Source organism: Halichoeres trimaculatus, unplaced genomic scaffold (genome assembly GCF_033239565.1).
Source record: "Halichoeres trimaculatus isolate MK-OKI-2021-1 unplaced genomic scaffold, fHalTri1.1 fHalTri1_scaffold_6, whole genome shotgun sequence".
Taxonomy (NCBI): Eukaryota; Metazoa; Chordata; class Actinopteri; order Labriformes; family Labridae; genus Halichoeres; species Halichoeres trimaculatus.
In genome coordinates, this window is record NW_027437184.1 from 25,205,824 (window position 1) to 25,222,554 (window position 16,731).

Below are 16,731 nucleotides of genomic sequence, written 5' to 3' on the forward strand. Positions count from 1 at the left end.
ATTTACAAGCAGAAACTCAGCCTTTACATCAGAATCAATGAATCTCAGTTAAGTTGATGTTGACAGCAAAGAGCAATTACAACACACACACGCGCACACACACACAAAGATATTTAAAAGTCATGTTTATTTTGCACCGACCCAAAAATCTTGGTGCAAAAGATAAATTCCCAGTTACAACATCAGTGACAGTGCATCTCAGTAAAATAACGATAATCAAAAAAAAAAGAGAGAAAAAAGAGAAACATCATTTACCACAACAAAAGAATTTAAACACCAAGAAAAGCACAGAATCTGAAGTACAAATGTCAAACACAAACAGATACCAGATACCTCAAAAGACAAGGAAGGCAAACAACATCAAGAAAGTAATACAGTAACTTGCAATAATGCGTCTTCTGGTACAGAAATATCAGTACAACAAACATCCCAGAAACAAACACACACACCTTATCTCTCACGCACACACACTCACACACACGTAATGCTGGAGCACAGCAAAAGCCAATTAAAATAATCAATCCCATTACCACTGCATTAAAATCAATGACATGTAATAAATATCAGAGAAAGCACCTTTAAAGCTGAAATGTGTTTAGTTGATCAACTGACTGTGCAACATGTAAAAAAGTAAAGTCCAACAAAAGCAGAATTACATCAGGACACGTAAGTACTACTGACATCGACGTCAAATTAAACCATTATGCTTTTTTTTTGCTCTTGATCAAGGATGAGTATGTACACAATAGCTCTGCAGGATGGTCACATTAAAAACAACCCAAAGTCATTCAATGCTTCATTCTGTAACATTATCTCAATTTCAAAGTCATACAATCTTTTTAAACCACATCTGTAAAATAAAGACAAAACCAAAGGGGGGATCATATCTCACAGTATGAGACCTGACTGTTTCTGATAGCTGCATATGGTGCAGTCTGGTCTGCAGGGGCACCAGGGAGCTGTAGTTCTCTTAAATATGTCTGATACAACGCAAAATCACAAACAATGGATTCTACTCCAATCTGCATGTGATCCAGTTGCTGTTGGTGGCATAAAAAGTCTATTTGACAACTTCTCATGGAGTCCAAGGTAAGAAAATATGGGAAAAAAATCTTACATTACAACAGATTAGCATGCTAGAGGTTCAAACCAGCACAAAATGCAAGAAATTTACAGCAAGAACACGAAGAAAGTAGAAAACTCCTCATTTCTTCTGTTTTTTGACTCCCCATGTTTTCCAGACTTCTAGCACTGCATTTTCTCAAAATACACCCTGATCAGGACATGCTCTCTGCTCTGTTCTGATAAGCAGGATATGTAGAGTTGTTAGTGTGTTTGAGACATCAGTTCTGTCTTGATGCAGTCAGAACTTTACGCAGGCTGAAGCATGCTCCATCATTTGCTGTCCCCGAGGTGTCACACATCCCACATTCACCACATTCCTTCCTGCTATCTACATTTCTTTTTTAATAATTTGATCATTTACATTCTCTGCTAATAGTGCAAACAGCAGGAATTTTGCTCAACAACTGAAAGAAGAAAGAAAATAAAGAAAATTCAGGTTTCCACAACACTGCAGTGTTTCCATAGCACTAGTGGCTAAACGTCCTCTGCCAATTACTCTACATTTGGCAACTGGAAAAAAAATACATCTCAATACATGTAAAGGGTTAAGCCTGCTAAATCCTGGTCCTGATCATCTGCTGTGTGCAAATTTGTGTGTATTCAGGTCGGCTGAATCGATAAATGCACTGCTTTGCTGAGTGTATGGCTTCTGCTCATTTATGGCTCCTTTTTCCCTTTTATCCCTATATAGCCAGGCACTGTTTTTACCCACAGTGAACAAAGGTAAACGTCTCGTTTTAGACTTTTAGTGTGTGGTATCACCAAGTTATGGTGAGTGAATACTGAGTGAGTAATAATTCCTCTCAAGGCCACAAAATTCTGTACATCGTAGAGATACTAAACTAAACCTCCGCCATCGTCCCACTGAAAATACAGGTTTGGTTTGGGGAGAATACAACATGATGAATGAAGTTTCTTTGCTGTTAAAAGTGTGAATTCCATTTCGTATTTAAAACTTAATACAAAGTTTAACCAGTCTTTTGGCTTGTCTGAGTGTGTTGTTTGGAACTGGGTGAGCCTATCACCACTGGAGGACCCCCGTGTTGCCTGCAGGAACACACACCACTTCATCCTCTCCCCTGCTGTTCAGGCTAGCTCTGCTTTGGGCTCACAGTTTGCTTTGGCTGTGCTTTGGATGCTTTTGCAGAGGCCGAGGCAGAGGAGGAGGTGGAAGATGAGGAGGAGGAAGAGGATGAGCTCCATCTGGTCTCTACTCCTGTGCTGGTCATCTTCAGTTTTCGTCGCTTTGCGAGGGGAGCGTTGTCGACACTTTTCAGAAAGAAGCCCTCCCTCTTGCCGCGGTTAAAAGCCTGATTAGAGAAGAAGTCGACAAAGACGGGATATTAGAAAAGAAAAGTGACACATGAGGTTTATGTAATCTACATCTCTGTCATCCAGCTTTAAGAAGTAAGCCTCACAGTACTGTTACCTTGTAGGTGGCGTTGACGTAGGTGCGTACTGTCGGTCCACTTGACTCAAGTACATCAGGGGTGCAGAGAGGAGTGGTGGACATGCAGGCTCCCCCCTGCAGCCAGCTGTTCTCTTTCAGATCAGACAGTTTGAGACGTCTCTCTGGGTCCACTGTCAGCAGGCCTGGGAATAAAGGAGGAGGAATAACAACAATTTCAATAGGTATAAGAGATGCACACAGAACTCAAGGACGGTGGTGCAAGATTATCTCCATAATCTCAAGTTGAAAAACTGGAGGAGCAGGGAATGAGTCAAATAAAATCCTAAAGTGTGCGGATACCAGTTAGAGGTGTTAACTGTCAATACAGTAATAAGTAATTGATTTATTGTTAAGACTAGGGCTGCAACGATATATATTTTACATATTTTAGTTTTCTACTGGAAATTCCATCGATTTATCGAGTAATCGGATAAATCACGTTTTTATTAAGTTAAAGGGCAGTTATTTTTCAAATGAAAATTTGTTCATAACAAGTAGGGAAACAAGTGATTTTGGGTGATGGATTTAAAATTCAACGTAACCTGACTAGATATGAGACATTTTATCAAGGAATAAGACATTCTTGAAAGATTTTGAGTCTTTGCAGTGTTCAGACTAAGCCCTGCACCACACGTATATGGATATTTTTTTGATCTGAAAAATCAGAAATCATATGTGCCACATTGAAAGTCCGAGCAAACTACCACTCTTTGACCTTTTAAAATCAAACGATTCCTCGAGGTGCAAGAAATTCCTCAATCATTTTTTATAATGACTTACTGGAATTATTCGAGGAATAGTTTAAGCCCTAGTTAAGACCGGGCTCTGATATGGATTTTATGTTCAAATTTCTGACCACAGATAAATGTGGGGTCTCGAATTATACTCAGGTTGTTGCAGAAAATCTACAGTTAAAAATCTACACCCCACTCTGAATGACTTAATCTCCGCAGAGATTCTTATTTTATTTTTTATATTTTTTATAGCCTGCTCTGTATGTTGAGATTAAGCGTTTTATGGCGCTATGTGTTGCGTAGATATGGACTTTATACCCTAAAGTACAACAGTATATGATGTTTTATGCATTAATTTGTGAGTAAAATATGATACAGGGAGAAAACCTTTTAGTATCATTTTTTATGTCAGAAGAAAAATACTGTTGTTTTTTGTTTGTTTTGCTGTTGCTGTTTTTATAACAAGTAATTAATAATTGATTTGTTTATGCATCCAAAGGCTGATCAATAATGGTTTATATTTGCAGCCCCAGTGCTATGCAGTGATATAAAACCATTTTACATTACACATAATGCACAAATTCCAAGAATTTTGATAGGTTTTAATACTGCATCATCATGTAGATGTTCAAGAAAAGCACGATGTGACTTTGACATTCTCAGCATCGTCTCTGATGCACATGTAGCACAGCATCATAACTGGACACAGAGTGGTCACATCTTGAGTTGAATATTTAAATATGTGCAAAACCAGAGCAAAAACACACTGAAATTTTCATCTTACTCCAGCTCAACATCAACGGTGCTCTACAGAAATCTGTTAATTAACCCCTCAAGAGTCAATTTGAGTCCATGCCTCACAGGTAAGGCAGAATAGAGTAGTTTTTTGTAGCAGGCCTAAATATCCCACACCACATCAGCTCTACTTCCTACATCACTCACCTTTAACAAGCTCTTTGGCATCCTCTGAAACTCCCTTCCAGGCCTCTCCATCCAATGAGAAATCCCCCTCTTTTATCTTTTGCATGATGTCAGCAGCATATGATGAGGTCATCCCACGCTGTTCACTCTGAAATGGCACCTGGCCTGACAGCATGGTGTACTGATGGAAACCCACAGAGTAAGTCATTAGTGCTCCAGTTGAGTTTACTGATGAAACAGAATTAACAGATTTAAGTTTAATTACCAGGATGACCCCGAGACTCCAGAGGTCGCAGGCTTTGTCGTATCCTGCGCTCTCAAAGAGTTCGGGAGCAGCGTACTGCAGTGTGAAGCAGGGAGTCTGTAGGGGGGCGCTGCCTGCAGGGCACAGTCGGGCAAATCCAAAGTCTATTACTTTCAGCACTGAGTCCGCCCCCTCATCCGTAAACAGCACATTCTGTGAGGAGAAGATAACATCCATGTTCATAGGCTCTCATTTCTCTGGACTTCTTTCACCAAGGGCTCCAATTTCCCTATGAACACTGCATCTTCTGCAAGTAAACACCACGATTACTCCAGTTTGGCATGATCCTAATCTTGGCTTGCTCTTTCCCGGGATGTGTGGTAATGTCCTACTTAGTGCAGCAACAGATGGGACACTCCTTTGAATGTGCTTTCCAAAATAACTATTTTTGTGAATATTACACTTAGTGCCTCAGTCAGGCGTTATTACCACATCTATCTCTTGACCGGACATCAGTGTTTGGAAACTGAAATCATTTTAATGAAACTCTCCCATGTCTGTGACTGAGTCTAGATTGGCATCAAAAATAAAAGTTTATGCGATTACGACAGTCGACTCAGTAAAACACTAAAAGTTAATGGGTGATTCTTGCAGCTATCTGTCATTAACAGCAGCTTTAAACTAAATAAAAAAAACTTCTCCTTCAGTTAATTAAATCCCACAGCCATTTGAAGACGGCAGGATATGTGTGATAAATCTGCAGCGCTCATTTGGAAAAGTGCTGCGCCGCAAACCAGAGGCATTATGTGTTGTTGTCCAACGTGTTTACAATGATTAAATCATTCATGTGCAAATGATGCAGCAGAATACCCACAATAACACCCTCATACATCTAAATAACGGGTTTTAACTTGATGAAAGACATTCTGGAAAAAGACCAGACGTGTGCATTGGTTGGATGGTTTTTGTCCGTCTTACAAAAATATTTATGGCAACAGCTATTGACGTTACAGCATGCTCTACACTGAAAACCTGTCAGAGTATTTTTAAACATTGATTCCAATTACAAAGGGAATCTGGGGTAAAACTGTTGACCTTTGTTTTAACTGATGTGATACTCAAGTGTTTTAATGTGTTTACAGTTGACACCGCTCTGTTCTATCGTGTCAGCAGAGTGCTTCCACTTCAGTAAAACCCACCTCCGGTTTGAGGTCCCTGTGCACGACTCCGGCTTCGTGCATGAAGCTGACAGCTGAGACCAGGCTCTGTAACAGCTGACTGGCCTCAGCCTCACCAAACAGTTTCTTTTTCTTGATCCTCTCCAGCAGCTCCCCTCCATGCAGGAGCTCCATCACTAAGTATGTGTGATACTGAAAGGGAGAGGGGCATTTAGAGAGAAGAGTTAAAACTATCAGCACTAATCTACATCCTTAAATATACAGAATTCAGTATATTCTCTCTGTGTATCCTATGAAAGTATTTGCACGTCATCCTTTGTGAGTTTCCTCCACCGTACCTGATCAGTGTAGACTTCATGTAGCTTCACAATGTTTGGGTGGGATTCACACTGCCTCAGAGCAGCAATCTCCCTCTGAGTGTTTGCCTCCATTCTGTTATAATTCAAACAAAACACCTGGTGTAAACAAAGACTTCCTGTGAAATACACAGGAGCGCTGTACATCCCAGCAACATCAGATCTCCACTTACCTGCGGCTGACGATCTTGACAGCGTACTCCAGGCCGCTCTGTTTGTGTCGGCATTTTCTGCACACAGAGAAACTACCTTCACCCAGGGGTGGCCCGTGAAGACACAGCTCATAGTGCTGGAAAAACTGTGACTCCTGAGGAAAGACGGGAAAGTACAAGTTACATTCAGCTGTTAGAAGAAATTCTCTGTGATTTTTTTGTTGAAGTCTTTGAGCAAAAGACTTGGCTTTCTGTTCCACTGAAAGCCATTCAAACATTGGCATCATCAAATCGGGTTACTGGGACGGATTTGTATAATACTAGGGCTGCAGCTATCGAATATTTTAATATTCGAGTATTCTACTGAAAATCCCATCGATTAATCGAGTAATCGGATAAAATACATTTTTGTTAAGTTAAAGAGCAGTTATTTTTCCAATGAAAATTTTTCTCTTTAAGAAATAGGATTTTCTGATACAGCATTTCAATAAGAGCACTTGCTTTGGTAGCTCCAAAATTTGTAAACACACTTTGACACATTTTTTGTGCTTTGTACATCTCATCAAATGTTGCGGCCCCAAATGGCACCCGTTTCGTAGAATGACCCATTAATCTCCAAACTCCAGAAAAGAAGCTAGATTTGTTGTTAGTTGCTATTTTGTATAAGAGGCTGCTTGAGGGGTCTGAAAACTCTCTTAATATGGCCTCAGCTCTATTTGAAATACCACTCTTTGATCTTTTTAAAAATTAAACGATTCCTCGAGGCAGAGAAAATTACTAGAGTATTTTTTGTAATCGAGTACCTCAAATCATTCGAGGAATCGTTTCAGCTCTATATAATACCTCAGAATAACAGTTCAAAAAAACAGCTTAAATCGTGCTTCGAAAGTGATTAATATCACGTACATAGTCTGTCCTTAATTTTTAACCCCTTTTAAAAAAATACTTTTAAATATGTTTTCAAAAGAGGAAGGATTCGAAACTCTGATTTACCAAATCTTTGTTACTGACTGGTGCTGCAAACACCTGCTTGAGAATAAGGTTAACCAACTTTGTGTAATTAGGTGGGCTTACTAAACTAGTTTATCTTCCTTCCTGTCTGTAGAGGTAAGCAAAGTAATCTAATACTTTCATTTTAAAGGACAGTATGATTGAGTTATGATTCATACCTTTAACATCGCACTGCGCTGAACAGAAGCTGAACCTGGTCGGTCAGCGCCAACCTGAGACTCTACAAAGTCTCCCATGACAGCGTTCTTATTGAAGAGGATGGAGGGAGCGATGAAGGAGTAACCCTAAAATAATAAAGGCATTGTTAGATGAATGACAGGGAAGTATATTAACAGTTGTCGAATGTGAAAGACAGAGAGAAGAGGAAACAGAGAAATGAAGGGTGGGCAACCATTTGACACGTGCATTACCAAGTACAAAAACCTGCATTAAGGAAAAGAGCTTTCACTCCTCGTACTTATTAGATTTATTAGATAAGCCCTGTCAGGATGTTAATCATCATCCCACTGTCTGTGACTTTTTGAAAACAAAGCTTTTCCAAAGGGTTCAGACAAAGACAGTAATGGCTAACCTGGAACAGGCGGTCAGTGCTTGGGGGTGTGCTCGCAGGGGAGTAAACAGGATCCATCCCAGTGAACTCCTCGGCAAAGTTCCCCACGTCCAGCTCACTCTTCAGTTCTGGCTTAAATGGACTTGGCACCTTCTTCTGTGCAAGGTCAGCCCAGCTCAGACCCTGTTCGACAAAAACAAGGCAGACAAGATTAACTGATGAATCAGAAAACAGACAGGTAGATTATCAGCCTGACAGCTGGAATATTTATGATTGTTTATTATGCCAATGATGCGATTAGGTCCAATAAAACAAGTGATTAAAGTCGTTTTATTTTACTGATTAACAAGCCTTCATATTCCTACACAGTATACCGTGGCAGCAGGAAATCTGCCTGGGTGTGGAGGAAAGAAGAAGAAGAACAGCTCCAACAAGCTGACGACACCACAAAAACTGAAATCTATTTGAGTGTTTGCCTTATTTTCAATAAAAAATGTCTTATTAGAATTCAAACAAGCCACATTCGCCCGACAAGTTGAGAAAATTTTCTCATTTCAAGGTATTCACCACAAAAATTATCCCTGAATTGATTGTAAAGACTATAGCAGGGTATATGCTAAAATCCTGAGGTTAATTTCAATACCTTTTTAAGACTTTTTTTTAAAAACTTTCAAAAAGTTTAAAGACTTAATCGCGACTTTGAGTTGTTGTTGGCAACCCATCTTTAACAGTTGTAGTTTACATTTATACAGAAATTATGTAAGCTGAGAAGGAATAAAGCTTGAAATAATTTTTCAACACTCTCACAACAAGTAACAAGACTTATTCAAGGCCAACTTGCAAAAAAATAAAAATAAAAAATAAAAATAAAAAATTATTAAATTATTTTCAAAATTTAGGACGTGGGCCTTGTGTGATTTGCTTTTATGTTGTATTTAATGTCTCTTTTTAAAACTAGTAGTAATTTATAGCTGGTGTATATACCTCTCACAATCTTATTCTAACTAAAATCTTTATGTATTTATTTTATCTTATTCTTTTCATTTTTTGTATTTTTCTACTGACTCTAAGTAAGTAAAGTAATTCTATTCTATTCTTCTTTACAACTTTACTGGCCGAATGTTTAACGTCCCAATAAGGGGACTGTCGCAAGGAGGAAAACAGATACTCATGGATATTTTTGGAGTCAAAGCTTGAATACCAATAAAATTTAATACCTCATAAAACCACAATTAAGACTTTTTAATACTTTTTAAGGACCTTAATTTTCTCCAAATGGATTTATCAACTTTTAATACTTTTTAAGACCCCGCGGACACCCTGTATAGAGAATCTGCTAATGAACTAAGAAAAATTCATTGATTTAGTTCCTTGTATTAAGAAATTTCATCATGAGTAGGTCAGTCTAGATTGTCAGTATCAGAATACATGTGACAGGAAAAAGTAATGACCTTGAAGAATGAATGTGCCTTTATATCTTCAGCCCCTCGTGGTCCAGAGCCCAGCCTCCTGTGGGGGTCTTTTACCAACAACTTCCTCAGTAGGTCCTGAGCAGTGGGTCCAATCATGGAGGGGAACGGTGGGTCACAGCGTAAAATACGTCTGAAGGAATAGGGATGGAAATAATTCTCATTTAGTAATTATTAAAACCCTAAAAAGTAGATGCCGTTTTTAAATTGAGCATTTGTTTGGTAGATAAATGTGAATGTGTGCATCTTATACACTGGTTGGTGTAGTTTCTTTGAATTCATGAGTTGCTATGTGAAAAATGACAGCTTGTGTAGGATTCGTAAACTTGTTTAATATTGATGGAGTCAGCAACACTCACTTTGACACCTCACCCTGGGAGTTCCTCTCTCCCTCCAGGGTGAAAGGAGATGCTCCTGTCAGCAGCTCAAACATCAAGATCCCAAGGCTCCACCAGTCTACCGACTGCGGGAAGGACAGGTTAGAAAAGTTTATGTGAGGGAAAGAGAACAAAAATGAGCAGATAAAGCTCCTGGCGTGTAGTTTTTCCAGTGAAGCCTGGTTTATCTGTTATCATACAAGCTTCCTTTCATGACCAAAAATGCCAATCCTACCTTTAATCTAATCTGGTGATCGGCCTATATAGAGTTCAAAGTAAAAGCTATATATAGACTGTTTTTAATGTTACCTGCAGGCTCCACAGTGAGCATAAGTTTGATTTAAAGCTTTTAGTGTTGAACAGCAGTTTAAAAGTTTACAGCTTAATGTTCTCCTGAACATTCTGAAATATCCTGTAATAAAATATAAACACATCCAGTGCAGCTGCTCGATCATTACCTTGCCATGCCCAGATTTCCCCCTGATGATCTCAGGTGCCATGTACTCGATGGTGCCACAAAATGAGTACGTCCGCTCTTTCTGCAACGAGGTAAAAACACCATTAAGTGACTCAATAAAGAATATCATACTGGATCAAAACATTTCTGTGATTGGTTCATTCTTTATACAGCTTTTAATCAGCTGCATGCAAATAAGTGTTGATCTCCATGTGTTGGTATCACTTTCGCATACCTCTTCTTCAAGAAACTCTTTGCTGAGGCCAAAATCTGTCAACACCACGTGGCCATCACTGTCCAGAAGGATGTTTTCCAATTTGATGTCTCGGTAAACAATCCCAAGCTGTAGACAGACACAGAAAAACTGCCCGGTTACACTTATGGTAGGTAAAAATATCTCATAATAGAGACTGTTACTGTTAAAATTTTGTCAAGCAGTGAGACAGAAATGACCAACTAAAAATATTCCAGATTTTCAAAAAGTTTCGATATCCAGCAAAAAAAGTCATTTCTAATTAGTAGTATTTTTGCAAAGGTAGAAACTTGTTTTTCCTGCTCTTTACAATAGGGGTAATTAGACTATCAGGTACAGAATGACAATAACCAATCTGTTGGTGGAAGCAGATCAAAAATATCCCAAAAGCCACCAAATACAGAACTTACATTTCCTGAAACTGGACATATGAGACTGTAGATTCACTTATTGCTTGCTCAAATGAAAAGAGCCCCCAACATGTCATGAGTCATGACATGACTCACAGTATTTAAAAGATATACTGGTGCAGCGTCTCTGTACAGTTGCAGTTTCTGTCTTTTTGCATCCAAACGTCAATAAATATAGATTTAAGATACAGAGTTGAAAGGAGTGACACACACCTTGTGCAGATGCTCAAGAGCCAGGATTATTTCCCCGATATAAATCCTCACCGCCTCCTCGGAGAAGTGATCCCGCTGGTACAAATGAGTGAACATCTCCCCACCACTCACATAGTCTGCAGTCACAAACAGACAAATAAAAAAAAAAGCTTACAACAACCAGAGCACATGGACACAGAGCTATTGTTAGGTACATTCAAAGAACATCTCTTGAACTCTTTCAGACAAGAGGGAAGTCCTCATCACTCACCCAGGATGAGATGAAGCTTGCTCTGCGTCTGGAAGGCATAGTGCAGTGTGACCAGGAAGGGAGACTGACGGATGTGCTCCAGCACCTGCCTCTCAGTGCGAGTGTGCTCTGTGGTCTTTGCCTTTTGGACAATGGCTGCTTTCTTTAACACCTTAGGAAGAGATCAAATAAAACCTCCTTAAGGTTTGACTTCCATCAAACTTTTCCTACATCATTTAGAAAACACAGATAACTTTGGTAAAATTCATAAAAAGCATCTAAATTGGTTATAAAACATTTATATGAATTAATTCTTCTTGCAAGAAAGCACCAGATTATATATTACTGCAAGGAAGTTTGGCTTAAAATAGCTCAACAATAACTGAGCATGTGTCTCCGAAGACAATTAAAAAATGTGATGCTGTCAGTCTCAAGATGGTCTCCCTTTTCAAGAGATCCTACAAGGCAGAGCTCTATTGAACACATCAGGATTTACAAAGGCATAGGAAGACAAGCTAAATGCACAGCCAAAAGAAAGGGCTGTGATCGTTGTCAAAAAGAACAAATGATTGTTCATACAGTACTGGCCATCGTTCTAAAACATCACACAGACTCGTTTTTTTCTGGGGCTTTTAGGGGGAGCTCTAGGAATCTGATCTGCTCATTGCCACAAAATCATCAATACTTGCCAATGTGTATTACATAATGTTTGTTTGAAGTTTTTTTTTGGAAGAATACTTGCAAAACAAAGTTAATCTTGGAAGTTGGGAGAAGGACCGGGCACATGTATGATCTCAGGTTGAAAGAAATGGCAAATACTTAGCATTTCATGAGACGGTCATCTTTTAATTAAGACAAATGAAACCTGAAAACTTTTTTTTTTTTTTTACTATCTTTTCAAACACTTTCAAATAGGTTTGGCTCTATATTAAATATAACCATGACTATGTTTGTAGCTAATGATGAGTTGTTTTTCTTTCTCCTGTACTCTAAAATGTGTCAAAATATTTTCTTCCCTTCCCTCTGCGGGCTTAAATTGAATGGCAGATCAGTCAACCTTTACTTTGCAGCATCTCGTTAGATTGAATGACATCTCATTATGTGCTTCCCAAGCATTTTGGATACATTTGAATAAAAGCAAAATCATCTTCTCATTTGCATTTAACATTTCAAAAGTTTTCCTCAAACATGGCCCAGTTATTTAAATGCCCAGCTTTTATTTTTTTTCAGTGCATCATGCATTCAGAAGTCTTACCTTCATCGCATAGAGCTGTCCAACATCGTGACCAGTGTTCTTCCTGACCAGAAACACCTTTCCATATGCTACACAAAGACAAACAAATGTTTTGTCAGTTCACTTTTTAGTAAGAAACTGGTCTGGATTATATATACAGACACATTCCTGTGCACCACATCAAATCAAGCATTGTTTGGTTGATAGAAGCAGCATCTCAGATCCCTCAGAGGTATTCATTATGGATGAGATCTAATAACAGAGACATCTACAGCATATGGTCTCCTTTATAAACATTCACATAGTACTCATGCCGTTTTGATGATCTGCAACTCCCAATTCACTCAGTAAAGAAATGCTTTACCACAACATTTTAGCCCCCTGGGACATTTTCTCTACAAGCTATGAAAATTAATGAGAAACACTTCCCCCTCAAGATATTAAAGCATGGCAGGAAAACACATCCTTTGTGCTTTGACTAAACCTCGTGCAGACATCTCATTGAAAGTAGTTCTCAGGTTTGACAACAGCTGTATCTGTACTGAATGTATTTGATGCTTCATGAAAACACTTACCTCCAGTGCCCAAGACTTTGAGCAGCTCAAAGTTCTCCATGCCCACCTTCTCAGTGTGACCTGTGAGGTTAGCTAATGGCAGACAGGAAATACCAGTTAGAACAGACAGTGTAGTGTATGGCATGAAATGTGAAAAGACAGACGTTAAACTGTTTTTTTGGTTTTTTTGGTTTTTTTTGTAAGACGATATTGTGTCATTTTGCTTTAATTAGTATACATTGCAAAAGAGACAGGAAACGTGGGGAGAGGAGAGTGGGGGATGACATGCAGCAAAGGTTGTGGCCAGGAGTTGAACTCACAACTGCTCCAAAAAGGACAAACCCTCATATATGGGCACATGCTTTAACCACAAAAACAAACCAATGTACCACAGCTGTCTAGTTTTTGAGCGATCACATATTTTCTTCCATTACCACACATAAAACACCAAACAGCATGTAGTGACAACACTTTTAAGTCTTTTTTTTACCTATATTAAAAATAAAAGACATCCAATGTTTACATTTCAGTCAGTGATTTGATGATTTACTATGAAGCCGCAGCTCTACTACAACATGTGACCGTGCTGCCTGTTCAACTGCTCTCTGTAGATTAAAAGGTGGCTGCACTTTGGTCTGTATCCACACCCCAGTTAGTCACAGCGAGTACAATAATACTTTTCTGTAGTGACAGTTAAACCATGATGTTGTACGGTGACTAACCCAAAATTTCCAACTCACTGAAAAAGAATAATGCAACAGTTCTCTGTTCAATATGAATATGGGTGATAGTAGATTTACACTATTTGTTCTATTTAAGGGCTTTTACAATATTAATAAATAAACCATGAGGCACCAACAGCCCTGTTTAAAATTTGTTGTACAAAGTATTTAGACAACAAACACACATAAATGATAAATTACGATTCAACATCACACACAACAACCATCGTTAATATAAGATATCTGTATTAATTCTATTAAATCTGTATTAATTAAGTAGTACACAAACTCACACTTATGAGCTTAAACTGCATTTTTAATATGTCGGAGGTTACACTCTGTTTACATCACGCCTGATAACAAACGGCACGCTGACTTACCATTGGTGATCTGATGCTTGACGGTGCAGGCCTTTTCATTTGTTTTTGCATCGGAGTCATCACTACTATCAGACGCGTCCCCAGGCATAACTCAAAGGAGAGTTGACTACAACCTATTCAGACTGTATAAGACTTACTGAGAAACTATCTAAATATCTGTGTGTATTTAGGAGCTGATACGCCCGGCAATAATAAAACAAAATGCTACTGCATATGCATCACCCAGAATACAGGGATTATCGAAATGACCGGGCAGCTGTGTTTTCGAGACAATACTGCTGCCCCATCGTTAATCCCCATGTGTTTGACATCCTGCTGTTTCGCATCATTTATTTTGCAACTGAAGGAAATCGATTAAAAATGTTTAACTCCACCGATAACGGCTGTGTACCACCTTCTGCCGTTTCCCACTGTAACTAAACAAAAAGCTCACTTGTCTTTATTTTAGCTGGCTGTATGTAAGTTACGATGAAGTTTAAATAGCTAGCGTTAGCATTTCATATGAAGAAGTCATTCATAAATTAGCTATCGTTACCTAGTAATATCGTAAAAATACTAGTTTTCTATCAACGTCTAAACAAAAGAATAAATACGTTATCACCTATAATACAACTACGTTAGCCCGAGTGCTGCAACAACAAAACATGTAATCTCCCTAGCCTGTGTGGCAGTAGTAAATGTGCAACAAGCAGCTAGCTTTCAAATTGCTTGTGTTGCTCATCAAAGTTTGAACGTTAGCTAGCGCTAATGTTTAGTTAGCGCTTATTGCTAACCTCTCCAGATTTCAACAGTCAGACCATGTTGGAAAATATTAGTCCATGTAGTTTCCTTTCTTCCTTTTCTTCCTTAGAGCCACGATACTAATTCACCCATTTTAAAAGTATTTATAGTCTATTTTCTGTCAACGGAGAGCTAACTGCTAACACCAGGATGCTTTCGACACAACCTGGGCGACGGTCAGTCACGTGACCACTGGCGTAGGCGGAGCTACATTGACCGAGTCCTCAATTGAACTGATCGGCGTTTTCCTTCAGCTGAGCATTAAATGCTTATCAATACGTTCAAATGCTGCACAGGAAAACAGGATTTCACCATTAAAATAAACTAAATAACACGAACGTGATTGCTTGTGTCTGATGTAAAACACCAAAAACCCCCAAGGAGGCACCAAAATACCGTGGTACCGTATGGTCACCAGCTGCTGCCAAGTTTTCAACCATATGTTATTGGTTTAGAGTGAAATAGACGCTTGTATATTCCCATGACGTATTTCATATTTTTGCTTTCTTGGCACCAGTATGGCATTCAACTTTGCAAGATCTGCTCACTGTAAATGACTCTTTGCAAACTTACAGTAGCAAGGAAAAAAGGGAGTTCCCGTAGAGTAACGTGGATTTCTGCATAAATTTCTCATAAAATGTGTTTTGATCTTCATCTTAGTCACAACACATGAAAAACACAGTTTGTTGAAACTAATACCACACACAAAAATGTATATTTATATCTTTAATGATAACACCATCTCCCATCTCTAAGTGCTGTTTGGAAGTGACAGAGTCCATTCATTGAGATGAGATTGGAGATATTGGTAAAAGCAGCCTAACCCTACCCTACCCTATGCAAAATGCATACCCATTTTGAGTTTGCTATTCTTAAGATGTATTGCCTGATGTGAGCCATGCCTCACACAAAGAACTCTCAGAAAACCTATGATGAAAAATTGTTGACTTGAATAAAGATGGAAATGGTTACAAAATTATATCTGTAAAACTTGTTGTTCAGTCTGCATCAAGACAAAATGCCTATGAACAGAGAAAGTTCAGCATAGTCTGCCTTGGAGTGGCCATTCTGTTAAGATGACTGCAAGAGCACAACATGGATTACTCATGGGGCGAGGAAGAACCCTTGAGTGTCAGCTAAAGGTTACATGCCTACATTTCTGTTGAAGAATCTACAGTGTGTAATACACCAAATAAGAAAGAAGTCTGTGAAAGGACATCATGGAGGAATCTATTGCTATCCAAAAAAATATTGCTGCAAGTTTGAAGTTTGCAAAAGAGCACCTGGATGTTCCACAGTGCTACGAGCAAAATATTCTGTGGACAGATGAAACTTTTAACCAAATGTGAAGTATAGAAGAAGGGGCAAAATGGTTTGGGGCAGCTTTGCTACGTCAGTGCCTGGACAGATTGATATAATCATCATAAAAAAAGAAATCCCAAGTTTAGCAAGACACTAAGCAAGAGAACTTAGGGCCATCTGTTCACCAACTGAAGCTCAACAGAAGATGGGTGATGCACTACCAAAAGCACACAAGTAAATCAACAACAGAACAGCTCCAACAGAAGAAAATACACCTTGTGGAGTGGCCCAGTCGGGGGCCTGACCTCAACTTGTTTGAGATTCTGTGGCATGACCTACAGAGAGTGATTTCTACTGGGCATCCCAAGGATATGTGTGAACTGAAACAGTTCTGGAAATAAGAATGGCCCAAAATTCCTCCTGACCACTGCGCAGGTCTGATCTGCAACAACAGGAAACGTTGGATTGAGGTTATTGCTGCCAAAGGAAGATCAACCAGTTATTGAATCCAGGGGTTCAAAGAACAATTTTATGACCAATTTATACAGAAATCCAGGTAAGTCCAAAGGGTTCACACACATTTTCTTGCAACTGTACATGTATCCTGAAGACAGGGGTGCCATATGGAGA

The 16,731-nt window shown here is 38.9% G+C and overlaps 1 protein-coding gene across 1 annotated transcript; it reads right to left on the bottom strand.

The window, feature by feature from the left end:
* Positions 1-137: 137 nt before the first annotated feature.
* Positions 138-14,986, bottom strand: rps6ka4 (ribosomal protein S6 kinase, polypeptide 4). Its single transcript, XM_074672150.1, has 18 exons — positions 14,020-14,986; positions 12,939-13,010; positions 12,385-12,452; positions 11,151-11,301; positions 10,901-11,016; positions 10,260-10,367; positions 10,026-10,106; positions 9,550-9,653; positions 9,173-9,323; positions 7,743-7,904; positions 7,330-7,455; positions 6,182-6,315; positions 5,991-6,084; positions 5,674-5,844; positions 4,496-4,687; positions 4,252-4,411; positions 2,555-2,718; positions 138-2,435 (listed from the first exon to the last, which is right to left on the bottom strand). Exons 1-18 carry the CDS (start codon positions 14,105-14,107, stop codon positions 2,217-2,219), a joined length of 2,361 nt encoding a protein of 786 aa, XP_074528251.1. The 5' UTR covers positions 14,108-14,986; the 3' UTR covers positions 138-2,216.
* Positions 14,987-16,731: the final 1,745 nt, after the last annotated feature.